Here is a 16,668-nt window from a genome sequence, read left to right as displayed (position 1 = left end):
AAATCACCTTCCTGAGTGTTTTCTTTTAAGGGCAGATGCGCTATGGTCATTTGAAGCACCGGGAAGTCTGCCTGTCACCTGTCTAGAAACGGGCTCTGCAAAACCTTCACAAACACTACAGTAGGCATTTCACAACCATTCGACCTTCAAGGAATCTATAAAATATAGTTTGAAGATTTGAAATAAATAATACTAACGAGGAAGGCCTTACATAAAAGGTATAGAGAAGTATAACACACATTTAAGAATGGCTCAATAAACAGATAAACTTACTGTGTAAACAATATTTCCAACAAATAAATAGTCGGTGGCCTGACCACTGGCCAGCGGAGTATCTGCAAAACAAATAAGTTACTATTAACTTTCAAGAAGCGGGGCATGGCCATCTATTTTATTCAGAACATTAAAAATGGAACTTTAGAAACATCTATCAAAACATAAGGGCATTTCAAAATTCCATCATCTGTGATTCTGATGCCTACTTCTCTAACTCTGAATTTTTTTCATCTTATATTTTCTCCAAATGAAGCAAACAAATAAAATCAAGCTTCCAAAAACCAAACAGCCATTTGATCTGCATTGAAATTTACATTTTTATAAAGATTAAAATCTCTTTATCCATTTTTAAAAAGGAAAGGAATAACAATACACTAATCTCTCTTTATTAAGTGCTAGCATTATATAATACCGTTTTCAAGTGTTCATTTACTATTCATCTTTAATTTTTGATAAATTAGAATTATGGGCCAATGAAAGACAATAACTACATGAACACAAAATCAATTCATAATGACTGAACTTCGAAAAAAATTTGGGGGATATTCACTATTCTTGTTCTCATTTGCAACTACATGAACTTCTGGAGTCTATAAACCGGGAAATACAAACATCCAATGAGTGATGGTTAGAAAATACAACTAGGATTTTGAAGCTTCAGTTTTCATATCTTTTTTTTTTTTTTCCTTTTCAAAGATGGGTATTAAACTGCATATAACAATCACTAAGGCAGAATGTTAATAGAATTATCCAATTCATGTCAGTCCTGCTCAGAGAAGTCTGGTTTTTATCCTGAGGGGTCAAAGCCTATTTTAAGATCAAGAACAGTTTCTTTGGATGACAGTGACAACCTCCTTTTATTCGTTTTAATACTCAAATACAGATCTGTGGCCCACGGGCTGGGTAGATAGGGATTTTAGTGTTAAATTTCCAACCCAGTAGCTGTTACATATTTGTGCTCGATGATTTACCCATCTGTTTGCTGAAGAATCTCACTCTTATTAAAGAACCACAATCTGTTGCTTTTCCTAAAGCAGCATAAGTCATGGTGGAATTGGATAATCGTGAGTCCCTAGATCCAGCTCCTGGGCACACGCTTTGTCCTGAACTCTAGACAGGTGAAGGGAAGATTAACCAGCAAAGTGACACCGTGGGCTGCATCAGGTACAGCCCTGAAGCCAGTGCTTGCTGCTGGGCAAGGTGAGAGTCACCCCAGGAGAACAGAGAGAGAATGTGGCCACTGACTTAAAAAGGGGCGAGCTCGAAGCCGAGGGGAAAGGTGATAAGGAGAGACCAGAGCTTTGGCAGGACTTCTCTGAAAAGGAAGGAGGGGAAAGTAAAAGTAGGGGAGAAGCTAAATTAACCTCAAGAAGGCAACAAACTGATGATGGCACTAGCAAATATTAATAGCTACTCAAAACTACGGGCTTCCCTTTTCAGCAACTGGCCCTCAGATTGTTTGCATAACAAGGGCAACACTTTTAAAGGCACAAGCCAGGACAGAAACACTGGGATTTAGACAGAAGACCATTTATTTGATTTCTAACATAGATTATAGCCTTGAAGAGAACAACATTATTCTTTTAAGTTCTCAACAAATATTTACTTAATCTACTTTATGCCCAAGTACTTTTATGGGAACTAGGGAGAGAAGGGCCCTGTCTTCATGGAGCTTGCATTATGGTGAGGGACACAGAACATAAACTCATAAACAAACAGACATACAATAAAACATTGGTGTAATAAGTGCTATGAGGAAATATAAAGTACAGTAATAGAATACAGAGACAGGGGTTGCTATTTAAGATAGGGAGTTCTGGAAAAATCCTTTTGAGTAGGTGACATCTGAGCACTTTTGAATGGTATGAGAGAGTTACATGACTATCTAAAGAGTGAGTGTCTCAGGCAGAGAAGAGAAATCGCCCAGAGTCTGGATACAGGCAGCACTGGAAGGGCTCAAAGACCAGTGTGAGATCAGCTGAGACCAGTGCAGCTGCAGGCACTGGGAGGAGGAAAGAGAACGCAGACATCAGAGGGGCCAATGATCACAGCCCATGGAGAAGCGTTTGGATTTCTTTGTTAATTGTGATAGGTAACCACTGGAGAATTCTGAGCTGGCAGTGACCTGGTATGGGTTATGTTCTTAAAGAAACAGTCCAGCTTTTACTGGAGAATAGCTCATGGATGACCATAAATGCAATAATAGTAAATGCAAAGACATCTTGGAAATGACTGCAGCCGTCTGTGTAGGAAGGTGATACTGGTGAGGTTAGAACTGTGCAGTCCAACTGGGTAGCCACTGGCTGAATTAATTGTTTACAGTTAATTAAGGGAAAATAAAATACAATAAAGAAATTCAGTTTCTACCACAGGCTGGGGAGGAAGAGGAGAATGAGGAGTTAGTGCTTAATGAGTACAGAGTTTCAGTGTGGGGTGATGAGAAATTTTTGGAAATAGGTAGTGGTGATGGTTGCACAACTTTCTGAATATGATTAATGACTCTGAATCGTATGTTTAAAATGGCAAAGCTTATTATATTTTACCACAATAAAAAATGGATCGTAGAACCAAAACTTTAAAAGCTCTTGGGATAAAACACAGCAGTAAATCTTTATAGCCTTGGATTTGGTAATAGTTTCTTAGATACGACATTGAAAGTACACTGACAAAAGAAAAAAGGAGATGAATTGGACTTCATCGAAATTAACAACTTTGTGCTTCAAAAGGCACCACCAAGAAGGTAAAAAGACAATCTGAAGAGTGGAGAAAATATCTGCAAATTATATATCTGATGAGGAACTTGTACCCAGAATACATAAAGAACTCTCACAACTCAACAGTAAAAAGACAAAAAAAAATTTTTAAATAGGTAAAGAATCTGAATAGACATTTTTGCAAGGAAGATATACAAATGGCCAAGTGTATGGAGAGAAGTTCAACATCATTGGCCATGACGGAAACACAAAATTAAACCACCATGACATATTGCTTAGCACCCACTCAGGAGGCTCTAATAAGACAAATAATTACCAGAGTGTGTGAGGACATGGAGAAATTAAAGCCCTCGTACACTACTGGTAGGAAAGCAAAATGGTGCAGACACTTTGGAGGCAGTTCTTGAAAATGTTATGTGTAGCTGGGCTCAGAGGCATGCGCCTGTAGTCCCAGCTACTCGAGAGGCTGAAATGGGAAGATGGCTTGAGCCCGGGAGCTTGAGGCTGCAGTGACCTATGATCATGCCTGTGAACAGCACTGTACTCCAGCCTGGGCAACACAGTGAGACCCTTTCTCCAAAAAAAAAAAAAAAGGTTATGCATAGTTCTCATATGACCCAGCAATTCTACTCCTAGGTACATACAGAAATGAAAACATATGAATGAAATACAGAAAAACTCACACATGAATGTTCCAGCAGCACTATCCATAATAGCCTATTCATGACCTAAATGTCCATCAACTGTGAATTGATAAATAAAACGTGGTATATCCATACAGTAGAATATTACTAGGCCATAAGAAAGGAATGAAGTATTGACACACGCTACAACATGGATGACTCCTGAAAACCGTGTGCCAAGTGAAAGGAACCAGACACAGAAGGCCACGTATTGCACCATTCTATTGGTATGAAATGCCCAGAACAGGTACATCTGTAGAGAGAATGCAGATCAGTGGTCACTAGAAATGGGGAATGACTATCAGTGGGTATAGGGTTTCTTTTGGGGGTCAAGAAAATTTTCTGTAATTGATTTGGTGATCGTTGTACAATTCTGTGAGTATGAATTGTACGCTTTAAATGGATAAATCGTGTGGAATATAAATGGCTCAATAAAACTGTAATGAAAATTCAGTTCCACAGTCATTTCAAATACTCCATAGCCACAGTGGCCAGAGGCTGCCGTACGGGACAGCACAGACGCAGGGCAGCTCCCTCCTCACAGAAGGTTCCACCGGACAAGGCAGGGCCAGCGGGAGAGGCTGCATGGAGGTGGTAAGAAGCAATAGAAATTGGAGATATTTTGAGGGTAGAAACGATAGGGTTTGCTTGTGATTGGATGGTGGGCAGGGAAGAAAGTGAGGATTCCAGGGCGATGTCGTGGTCTCTGGCCTGAGCACTGGATAGACAGCGGTGCCTTTCTCCTGAGTGGAGAGCACTGGTGCTGCTCGTGTGGGTGCGGACACTGATTAAAAGGGAGCACAGGAAAACTCAGCACCAAGTGATCAAGCTCGTGACAGGAAGAACAGATAGGAACAAAACAAGAGAAATAAAAGGATAACCAGAAAGATGAGGTAGAGGGAAGGAGGTGGGTTACTGGAGAAAATCCCAGTAATGAGACTTAGAAGACTCCATTGCAGCCCTGCTCTCCTGTTCCAGCCCTGCCTTTAGTTTTCTAGAGGTTCTTGTTCTGAGGCTCCATTCCTCATCCATAAAACGGAGGTTTTATATCAGACGCAGATGATGACGACTGAATTATCTCTAAGGCTCCTTTCCGACAGGTAATGGTAAGAGGCAATGGTCTCTGTTCTTAGCTGCTCGATCAGCCCCACAGAGTTGGCAGAAGGAACCTGAGAGTCTCAGATCCTGCCCCTCCTCGACTCAGCTCAGGAGGAATTTCCTGGTCCCAACCTCGCGCTCCACGCTGGTCAGTGCAGAGCGGCCATGTCAGTCGGGAAGAGCAATGACCTCTGTCCCCTGATGCTGCACCGGCATTAAGCTCTCAGGGAGCCTAGAGAAAACTTCGATCAGATGGGAGAGTTACAAGGGTTGGGAGACTAAGCTGGAAATCAAAGTTTGCAGTTACGGTTTTGACAACTTTTTAAATTTCCTTTTCATACCAAAATTTCCAATGTTGGTTGATTCATGGACTATAAGATATCAGACATGCAAAGCAGTTGTCTAATTTGGAGGGCTTAGAATGTATTTCGTATTTTACAGATATACACAGAAACAGGAAATTGTTAGACATTTTAAGAAAACCTGTGTTGAAAATATATACCTTACTGAAGCACTTACCACATGGCAGGCACAGTTCTAAGCACTTTGCATGTATTAGCTCCTTTAATAATGTAACAACCTTATGAAATAGTATTATCATCCACATATTTCAGATGAGGAAACTGCTACAGCAAAGAGAAGTCAAATAACAGGTCCAAGATCCCATGATTAGTAAGAAACTGTAAATTGTGAAAATAAGAGCTTGTTTTCATTAACTGAGTTAGAAAAAGAACCCCCAAAACGAAAGGAGACAACTTTAAGGGGAAAAGTAATTAGACCGAGAAGTACTCATTTAAAACACCAACACCTGATGGGAAGGAAATTTCTAGAAGAAAACTGAGGTGGACATAAAATTAGATTCATGTGACAGAACTATGTACCTCAAAGGGAAATACACACAGTGAAGAATTCAGGGGAGCAACGGGAAGCCCCCGAGACCTGACCTTTATTGTGGGGGCATTTCATTAGCCCAGCTTTCAGCCTCCGCACTACCGACATTCTGGGCCAGACACTTCTTTGCTGTGGGAGCTGCCCTGTGAATTCTAGGCTGTTTGGCAGAGTCCCTGGACTCTACCCGTTAGATTTCAGGAGCATCCACCCTAGTTGTGACAACCAAAAATACCTGCAAGACGTTGCCAAACATCCTCTGGGGCCAAAATCAACCACGGCCGAGAATCCCTGGCTTAGAGGAAAGGAAGAGGAGGAGCTGGAATACTAGGGAGGACCCACTCTGCTCTCCCTAGTCAGGCCAGGAGGTGAGTGGGGCGTGACACAATCATCCACCAGATCAGGAGAGAGAAACAGGTGAGGCTTTAGCACCAGGTGACGCAGTTCAGAGAGCTGTTTGGCCCTTATGAGGGCATGAACTTTTTGATCACTCTGGGACTGAATGTTAACTTCGAACAGAGCACATGCACGAAGAGGGACCCATAAGACTACTGAACACAGAGCTGGCAATTTGGCATGAACCGAAGAAACAGACAAACTAAAGGACATTCCCAACTGCAGCTTCTAAAGGTTCACAATGCATTAATTTCTAACTTGTCATGAAAGTGAACGCTACTAGCATTTAATAAAATGTTTACACTTCAGGTAATTTGAGCATTAAACTTTCAAGAAGACAAGACAAACCTAATATTATTTCAGTTCATCATTTGGGAGGGGTTACAACATTGCATTAGTTTTCAGCTTAGGGAGGAGTATCTCCTTCCCCAGTCAAAGCTAATGCCATTTGGAAATAATTTATTCCCTTAGAGGAAAAACTCTCAAACCAAGATGAGATTCTGGGACTGGCCAGAGCCCCTGAAAAGATAGCATCCTCTAAACAAGTCACAGTCACCACCCTGTACACCCTGTGGGGACAGTCCCCGTGGACTAGATGGTTGTATTTCAGCAGTGTTAGAGGCAAACACCTGTGGGCATCATGCCTTGTTAAAATCTGCCAATAAGCTGCTCCCGGAGGATAGAACAGAGGTCCTATGAAGGCGTCTGTGGAGGAACACGTTGACAAGCTCCAGCTTGCTGATAGCTCACGGCTGGAAAAGCCCACTTCGATGTCAAGTGTATCCCGAAGCATGCTGGTGACAAAATACTCCTTCCCACTCTGCTTCATCTAACAGCACTGCTATGATCCTACCACTCCTTTCAGAAAAACATCTTCCCTGTCATTTAGCTGTCTTTACTGTAGTTAGATACTTAAAATTTCAAGTAAATTTTTTGAAAGGGGGGAAAAAAGCTCCCCAAAGCCCATGTAAATAGTTGAGTTCCCCAAACCAGCCTTCAGAACAGTATTTATCCGCTACCTGCGTAAACCACGGTAGGACATTATTTCAGAGAAAGCAGCATGGGGGTGCATGGGTGGATATTTGGGGGTGGGGGTGGGGGCAGCCGAGAGGGAAAAGGGTATTTCAGGCAAAAAGGAGATCAGCCTACAGTGGGCACGGAGAAGGATCCAGGGCAGAACGGTGTACTGAGGAGGGACGGGTGGGGCCACAGGGATGCCTGCCAGACGGTGAGGTCAGCGGGGGTCAAACCAGGCGAGGCTCTCACAGGTTCCTATAAAGGAAATCCATCCAGAGTGCATGCGGAGAAATGTGACCTCACCAAACCTTTGTTTTCCTACCTGAGCCAGCGTGGAGCCTGCACTTCCTACCAGAAACCCATCATTAGCGCACAAAGGCTCTTGGATCAGCCTGCCCGCTGCATCAGAACAGCCGAATTTACCTGAACCGCGAGATCAGTTAGCCTTCTCCAAATCCAGGATCAGACCCGCCTTGGGGTGAGGCCTGAGCTGAGAGAGGAGGACATTACCTGTCCCCAAACCCTAGGGAACAACTTCCACAGGGTAAACAAAAAGAGGGGGACAAATTCCCCACCTGCTGGGTTTGACGAAACACTGGGTCGCGTTTACAACAGTCTGTGACTGCATGTGATGTATAACCTAATATCACGCTTATTATTTCATGTACTAACGTACATAAAAAGCGTCATAAAATGAGAGAAAGAGCAACCCTGTCCCAGATAGCCAGCACACAGTCTTAGAAACAATACAGTGTTATAGCTTCAGGATCCACTGCCCCACGGCAGCAGGCCAGCCTGTTCTCCCAGACTTAATATTATCTGCAAACTCTGGTTGGGTCCAGGGACTGACATAATGTAGGATTAGCCAAATGAGGTCTGGAAACATAGTCACTAAAACAGACCATTGTGAACAACTGGGACAAAACCACAGGGGCCCTGCACATTAGTAGTAACAGCCCAAAAATGTGGCATGCAAAAACCTCTCTGAAAATACTTGTGGGAAAAGCCACAATTTGTAAGAAAAGTATGTCTCCTTTTCTAAACAGATGGACTGATCAAGGAACTTATTTCAGAATATTCCAAAGGGCTAGGGTGATGCCATTTTATTAAGATGCCATTTCAATTAAATGCTCATTAGAAACATTACATCATCACCCAGCTAAACCGCAAAATGTATTCAGAAATGGCTCTGACAGAAGGCAAAATCTGAAGACGAAGTTATGTCGCATAGTGCTGCATGGTCAGAAAAGGCAGGGCTTCAGGACCCTGAAGACAGATGGGGTGAAGGTCTGTGTTTGCAGGAAACAGGGTGAGAGCCAGTGGGACACCCGGGTTGAGCACCGCAGGCCTGTCCCTCCCGCAGGACTCAGCGGGCACAGTCCAGGCGGAGGTGGCGCCATTCCCTTGACATCGAGGTGCTGGCCAAGAGCTTCCGGTTGGAGAGCAGATGCCAGCTCCTCTTGCTTTCCCTCCCCCGCTTCACGTCAAGAACTTCCAGCAGCGCTATTGCAACACAGCAGCCTGGATTCCAGAGCTCTTCCTGAGCCAGCTCTCTCTCCGGGGCCTGTGAGGCTCCAGGGCTCAGAGGAGGCGCACACCCACCAGCCACGACCGGATTCCTAGCAAGCGGGAAGATGCAGTCCGAGTTTCAGATAATTAATTTACAAATAAACCTAGAGACCCTTACCTGCTCATGCCTGTACTGTAATTGAAACTATTCTTTTGGCTTTCAACATTACGAATTCATGGAGAGAAAAATTATTTTTTCCTTTCTCTGTAAAGGGTGGCATAAGATACTGGAGGGTGCTTTATGCAGGGTAGGGTTTATACAAGTGTTAGTGATTATAATTACATTTGTAACCAGCACTGCTGGGTCAAGTTCCTGGTTATATAAACCTTTTGCTGGATTTTCTCCTTGCTGTTGCTATTTCTGCTGGATAAAGCTAAGGACATGAAACTCAAATTTCAATTTTTCTGTTTTTTTGCTTTTGTTTAGATTTGGAAAAGGAAGTAAAAATGATGCAAAGTAAACCTGATTGCCAATGCCAAAACAGTCACCCGGCAAGGCCACAACATGTTTCTTATTTCTGGGTGCAGGCCTAAGTGACATTCCCCGGCCCCCTGCACCAGGTGGGCCCTGAGACCAGTCCTTGCCAATCAGATGTGAGCAGATGATGGATCCTTTCCTGCCAGACATGGCTAAGGGCGAACGATCTCTCTCCCCTCCCAGAGTTGAGGCTGAGGGTGCGTAACGGAGCCCCACTGTGTTGAAACAGACCGGGGCGTGTTTTAGTCAGGTATGGTAAGACAGGCAGACATGGACAGGACTGTCATGATGGAAGAGGATTAAGGTCTGTAAGACCCTAGAAACAGGAGGCATGGCATGCCATGCAGGGCCACACGGGGAGGTGCCAGGGTGGGCCAGGAGGCAGAGGGAGCGGGCAGAGTGCAGCCCAGAGCCTGCACGGGGGTCTCGCAGGAAGGCGTGGGTGAGGCAGGGAAGGTACGCTGAGCAAATTTAGGAATGGATAATCTGAGTAACTCTGGCGGGCTCTGGGCTACGGGGGTGGGTCCCCAGTGTCCAGGCCTCTGGTGTGACAAAGGGCAGGGGGAACGCTGGCTTGGTGTGTGGGTGGGAGTGCAGTGAAGGATGTGGCTGGGGGTGGGGGCTCTGGCTCCGCTGCTGTGTATCAAAGGTGCACACGCAGGGCGTCCTTTGCTGTCTTTAGGAGTTAGCTAGCCCTGGCGGGGGGCGGGGGGCGGGGGGGGCAGTCTTCTAGAATCAAGGCCCCATATGCCAGAGCATCGAGAATATGGAAAATAAGAAAAATATAGTCAATACCCATGAAAGATTCACTCATCCACTGGACAGCGACATGGGTGAGAAGTAAATCTTTCCTGGGCGGAGCCCCTGAGATTCCCTAGCAAAGATGCCTCGATTCAACATCCTCCCAGGGTGCAATCGAGGACTCTGCCTCACACTTCTTACAACATTGCACCAAACTGTTTAAAATGCACGTAACACAGAGTTTACCAAAAGAGACATCGAAACATATGAAACATTTAACTGAATGAAAACAACGGCCCTTCCAGCCCAATTCTGTGTTGCAGGATGCAGGAGGCAGAACTCCTCATACATTTCATTACACAGAAAAGCAACTGCTCAAGTCCAGCCTTCACGGCAGAAGTTCATTACTGCGTTTCAAGCAAACCAAAACTGAAAAGAATTTGCATTTGAATTTGGAAACCTGGTTATATTTTAAACATATGATGGCTGGGTTAGTAACCAGTCACTTAGATTTATGAGCTGTAGCTTCATTTGTGTAAATCTAAAAACTGTCCAGAATGTTCTCTTTCTAGTTCTTAGGGAGCAAGTTCCATTCACTTCATTTATATGCGTCAGGATTTCATGAGCTTCTATCACACTCTGTCCTCTCTGTAGGTTTTCCCATACGCCAGAGGCCACTACCCTCTTTTCTGTGCTCTTTAGCATTTAATGCCCATCTCGGATTCTTTTTAATTTATTTTAGACTTTTTCTGAACTGTACACAGTACTGTCAGTGGCTTTTAAAGGGGAACAAAGCACCAGCGTATTGTTTCACCTGTCTTACTTTAAAATACTGTATTTTGTTGGCCTTTGTGACTGCAAAACCACATTCTCCTGACAGGTTTAAAACACAGAACAATCAGGTAAAGTAGGGGAGTACTGATTCATCCAGTACTAGATCCTTCCAGCTCTACCTCCAATCCACCCACTTCTCTCTACCACAGTCATCACCACACGAGACCACGCCACTCTGGGGAATCAAGAACACATTTTTTAGGAACCTTTTTCTGCTGGTAAGTATATTCTCTTTCCCATCACTGCCCTCGTAAACACCATCAAGAAAAATCTGAAAATTTCCTTTTATAAAATCAAAACTGATTTTACGTTCTTTTGCCAATAACCACATTCCGGAGGGTTGCTCAGTTATGCCAACTGGACACACCAGCGGGAAACTTGAGTGTGGCTGACACTAGGGCTTCTGAGGAACTTGGTCCTGTGAAGGTGACATTATGGTTTCAACTTAGAAATCACTTTTCAGATCAAAGGGTGGGAGCTGCTGGCAGACCCTGGGAGCAAGCGTAAGGTTGTGATGGTTGGAAGAAATCTGATTTACTGCATTGCTTGAGTGGAAAAATTTATTTTGAAACTTGAAATGAATCATCACAAACGCCATCAGCAAAGGAGTGCTTTGAAAAGTCTCTCCAAAACCACACAAAAATAAGCAAAGCGAAATTCCTGGAAGCATTCTAGGGAATGAACAATGTACCCACACCTTCTCAAATGTATTTCTTCCCAATAGTTATGTTGCCATGCTCAAAGTGAATAGCGCTGATATGTGCCTGAGCCTCTCTACCTGGTTAGTGGAGAGAGAATTTTCTAGTAAAACTCACTCATCCACACAGTATCGAATGGGGAGACGAAGCTACCATAGGGATCTAAACCCTGGTCAAGCAGCGCTGTCTCAGGGCTCAGGGTCTCGGCAGGGATCGGAAGGCCGCAGGCCACACCTGGCGGGTAGGGGAAGGCCTGGAGGTGCTTTTCGGTTAGACCAGGGTCCCACGGGCTTTCAAAGTGATGCAGTTTGTTTCAGATTGGCGCCTGTTCCTATATCTCTTCGTGGGTGGAGCAGATACATCCTTCTAAATGGCAATTCAGGGTGTAATAAGAACTCACTTGTACTTAGAACAGTACATCAGCACACATAAACAGGTAATCCAATCAGCCGACACACAGGCCCTCTGGAATGTCACAATCTTTCTTGATTTCCACCACCGGCTCCCTGCTACCCACACACACCCACAAAAAGACAAAACCAGCCGACACTCTTGCCAAATCCTGTGTGTTTCTCTCCAGGGCAGTTCATTTTCTTCACAGGAAACCCCATCACGTAGCTCTCCTACCTCCAACCCTTCACTGAGAAAATGTCTCTCCAAATGTGTGTGGTCTGTCCCCCCTCACACCTTTGCCCCCTTTCCAGCCAGGACACAGGGGATGCTGGCAAGGGGTGGAGATGGGGTCTGATCTATAGTTGCCGGGAGGATGGGGAAGGGGGAGGAGGTGTGATGCCTCTCGCCACGGGATGACACAGCCAAGAGGCCCTAACAAGACGCCAGACCCGCGATCCTGGAAGTCCCAACCTCCAGAGCCAAGAGCCAAATCCATTTCTCTTCATTATAGATTACCCAGTCTGCGGTGTTCTGTTATCATGGCACAAAACGGACTCATACAAAATCCAATCTCCTTTACCAGACTACAGACGCTCTGAAGTTAGGACCCACATTGATATAGTTACTCATCACCCTTAAACTCTGCCACAGTGTTTTGGGCATAAATATTACATGAATGCATAAAGTTAATGAGCAATAATGTAATAATTTTGCTCTGTACTAATTGTGAGAATTTAGAAATTAATTCTAAAATATTCATTCGATTTGTTACAGAAAGTCAACTAATGAACGAGAACACCAATGGTCTTCTGTTGTTCTATGCCAATATACTTAATATTTGCAATTTCACCTTAAACGGCTTCAATCAACACAACTGAAAGAAAAACCTCTATGCTGAAGGCCCGATAAACACAATGAAACAGTGACACTGATCATCCTGGTGATCATAATAAAAAGGGGAAAAAATCACCCTATTGGCTGGTGGCTAGGCAATTTGCAAATGTGGGGCAGCAGATAAGGATGGTAGAACCAGACTTGGCATTATCTTTTAGGTAAATTAGCAACCGTTGGAAGTTTACTCCCTTTTAAATAGTATATATAGCACATTAGGTGAATGAATGGATTTACACGATGGAATCTAGGCAAACTATAACAATTCCATGATAAACTAGGAGCGACAAACTCAAAGCACATGATCATTCACTCCAGGATTAGAAAGCCTTTGTCTCTACTGCAGAGGGGCCACATTAATTCCTTTTGAAGCAAGTAAATGACAGTCTTGTAAAACCTCTGAGCGTCCAAAGGCAAACACTGCTGAGTTAGGAACACAGGAGGGTGTCCAGACAAGAAGGGCAGGGGTCTGCAGGTAGCACTGGCCGGTCCACGCTAGTCGCTCTTTCTTCCCAAGTACACAGCCTGGCGCAGGTCCAGAGGGATGACTGCCCAGATGGTCCTGGCGCTCATCAGACACACTGCGTCCCGTCACTGGGCCCAGCCTGCCACGAGGCTGGCTACGATCATACCTTCTGCAACAAAACCACGTACAACCTTCTCATACTTGTAAACTACCGTTACTTACAAACCATTTTAAAACAAGTTAATTCCACTATGAGTAAAGATAAATCACAAGAAAGGTTTAAAGTTAAAAGAAAATGATTTCACTAGAATGTTCTTTTTTGGGGGTCTGGGGCTAGAAGTAGAAAATTTAATTCTCTGATTAGGGACCCTGGAAGGAAAAGGAGTTCTGATGAAATTGAAAGGATGGGTCATAGGACACAAGGAATTGGTTGTGCATGCACTTTTTCTAACTGTCGGTATTTAATAGGTTAAAGAGTATCAGCGAGGATGAATCATTTCTGTTTGAAGCATAAAACACACTGACACAGAAACAAAGACGCTTGGAAACTTTATATTCTTTGGTTCTCTGAACAATAAAAGGCCTTGTCTAGTCAACATTTGCAGTAATTTTTCCCAGGGGGATTATTACTATTTGAGAGGGATGAAAGAGTAGCATTCTCATGATACATGTTCGTTTTCTGAGACCACAGAGATGCCTCTTTAGGAGGCCACGCTTAGGACGCATTAAGAAGTGTAAAGAAACATGGAGCCCCACAGTTCTCAGACATCCTCTTCTAGCCATGGAGAAAGACTAAAACCAATCTGGAGAATTGGTCCTCAGAAAAACTATGACTTCAAAAGGCGTCCATCAAGGAAACAGAACTCTTTCAGAAAAACTAGGAATAAGACTGAACTCTTACAAGATTTGAGTTATTCTGCATATGGGTACGGGAGGCTTGGAAATGAAAGCCCAAGTAATTAACAGAGACTTTCAAGCTCACGGACAAGAGGCACTGACTTTTCATTATAGCACAGTCCTTCTCTTCAAGATCCCTGACTCAAACCGTTATTAAAAATTGAGTTTTGAATTCCTACTATTCAGACTATCCAGTCAACTGGAAGGAAAATGGGTTCTCAGAGCCAGAGTTGATGAAACCTCCTAGCTATAAACCTGGAACTAGCTCTCATTAGATTTTAGGTACAGTTTCTCTCTAAATCATGTTGTTGTGATCTTTCCTTCTACAGAACTGGAAAAAAAAATTGTGAACACATTGGCACCAGAGGAGCTGCAAAGCTACTTGTCGACAGTTGCAATCATAAAGCCGTTACCATGCTCCAGCGCTTTCATGGGAAACCAGAAGAGGATGAGGGAGTGGACCAAGGCGTTGATGCAGTGACCCCAGAAAACCTACGGGAAAACAAACCAAAGGAGTCAGGAGCTGCCCAAAACTCTTGACCTCTGTGTAGCTCAACAAACGCCACATTGTGAAGGATCCTGGCAGCCTGCTGCACACTTCCACCAGCAGCAGATCATTCTCGAATTTGGGAGGGAAAAAAAAAACCTTGTTTCTTAATTTTTACATACAAAAGACTGGACTATCTCCAAATAATATTTTAGCACAAAGACCTCAGTACATATCCACATTTATATAGACCAACACACAACCTATTCACATCTGAAAAAGGAGTGGTGCCAGTTTTTTTTAGCATTGTAAGAGGGACAACATTTGACAACCATCCAGAAAAAGGGCATTAGGTCAAAATTGTTAATAACAGACTAGAACTACATACTTTTAAAAGCATGAAAAAAATTTTACTTGTAAATTCTTATATGGAATTCTCTTTTGTCTTTAAATCTCTCCTTTAAATCTCTCTCATTCTACTTTTTCTTTAATTTTTGGGTTTTCAGTTAATATTATACATATTTGAAAATTCTCTTTAATACTTGAAAGGTCAACCAAAAGAACATAAATTTTGGTTTACCCTAAACTTTAGTTTCATTAATGCATTTCAATCGTCCTTTTAACCACTGAGATGACAGAATTATTAAAGCCAGATTAAATGTACTTAAACCTCCACCAGCTGTTCTGGGAATTGTCACATAGTTTGACCCTAAGTAGTGGTGGGACAACAGAAGATAATGAAAAACATTATTATAAGACAATGGGATTCACTGCCCCCACCCCCCGCCATTTTAAATATCCATTTTGCACCACTCTTTCCCTGACCTCTCTACCAAAAAGAAACAAAAAGAAAAAGAAAAATTTCAAAGTGCCTGAAAAAAGTTTTGGGGCACTCTTAGCTCTTTCTCCTTTGCCTGGGGTTCATTCCCTAATCCCTCCCACCTCAAATAGCCTTGGAATTCAAACTCCATAGAGAACAGATTTAATTTATGTAAATAATGCAGAGGAAATGGGTCTGATTTTCCCATTCATAGAACCACAGCAAACCAGACAGGATCCCTTTTATTTTCCAGTCTCGGACATGCCTCTCACGCCCTCTCGGAACCAGGCAGCTGTGAAGGTGGCCTGTCGGTAACACCTGGCTCAGAAGCGAAGCCTGCGGAGGCGGCTGTCTCGCTGCGGCCTGGACAGGGAACGGCTGATTCACCCTCACTAGGGCCCGGGGCCACCCACGCCAATCGCGAACACCCCCGCACACAGCACTGTAGCTGCGCTGGGCAGCCGGCCTCTGTCTGAACTTCTGAATCCCACCTGCACGGCAACCCAAGACAGAAACAGGGCCATCTCACACCTCACCCCCTGCGGGCCGGGCACCAGCTTCCTGTGGGGCAGGCGCACCCAGCTGCTCTGCCACTCTCAGCCACGACTGTTCCCTGCACAACAGATCCCCTTTGCCATTCCAGACTGTGCAATCCCTTTAACACCCAACCCGGCTTCTGCTTGGGCTTCTCAGGATTACTCACACCTCTCCTGTATCCTCTCTGAGTCTGTGGTCTGGAAGAAAACCCCAAGAACCCATGACTCACTTAACTTTTGGGTTCGTATCTAGCTAAATGAAAACCCAGCAGCAGTCAGGCAAGCTCCCCGCGGCCCCCACGCAGGGCCGTGTGAAGGTGTAAGACGGGCTCTGCCGGCTGATCCTGAGGGCCCTGGGCTTAGGGAGGAGTGGGGAGGACTCAGCAAACTGGAGCTTAAAGATGCACCCCATGCAATGAGGACATGTCACTCCAGAAGCCACCTCTAATTCACGGGGCTTGCTGTGTGTGGGGAGCTGGGGGCGGTGGCTGTGGTATCCGTGCTTCTCAAATGTTCCCTCTCAAGCTTGAGCTGTCGCACAGGCAGATGACTGGAGTGGAACGGCAAAAGGCAGGGCTATGCCTTTTTGAGGTGACAATTCCATGACCACATCCTGTTTACCTTTGTGTTGAAGCCTTCGGCATTCTGGGTGATTTTGTAGAGCTGTGGAAACCTGAGCATGCTCTCCTGAGTGCAAGACCTCTCGAAGATTCCCAGGGTGAAGGGCGGCAAAGCAGTGAAAATCTGCAGGGAGAACAACGAGCCATTAAGAGCTGCCCTTCCACG

The 16,668-nt window shown here is 44.3% G+C and overlaps 1 protein-coding gene across 2 annotated transcripts in view; it reads right to left on the bottom strand.

The window, feature by feature from the left end:
* Positions 1-16,668, bottom strand: part of ATP8A2 (ATPase phospholipid transporting 8A2) — a 494,649-nt gene that overhangs the window by 124,553 nt on the left and 353,428 nt on the right. For both annotated transcript variants that reach the window (XM_069467429.1, XM_069467431.1), the window contains 3 exons: positions 16,504-16,626; positions 14,453-14,531; positions 274-335 (listed from right to left, as the gene is read on the bottom strand). In XM_069467429.1, coding sequence (XP_069323530.1) covers positions 274-335; positions 14,453-14,531; positions 16,504-16,626 — 264 coding nt within the window. The remainder of the gene's footprint in view (positions 1-273; positions 336-14,452; positions 14,532-16,503; positions 16,627-16,668) is intronic.

Source organism: Eulemur rufifrons, chromosome 4 (assembly GCF_041146395.1).
Source record: "Eulemur rufifrons isolate Redbay chromosome 4, OSU_ERuf_1, whole genome shotgun sequence".
In the NCBI taxonomy this organism is placed as follows: Eukaryota; Metazoa; Chordata; class Mammalia; order Primates; family Lemuridae; genus Eulemur; species Eulemur rufifrons.
This window is presented reverse-complemented; position numbering and strand designations above follow the sequence as displayed.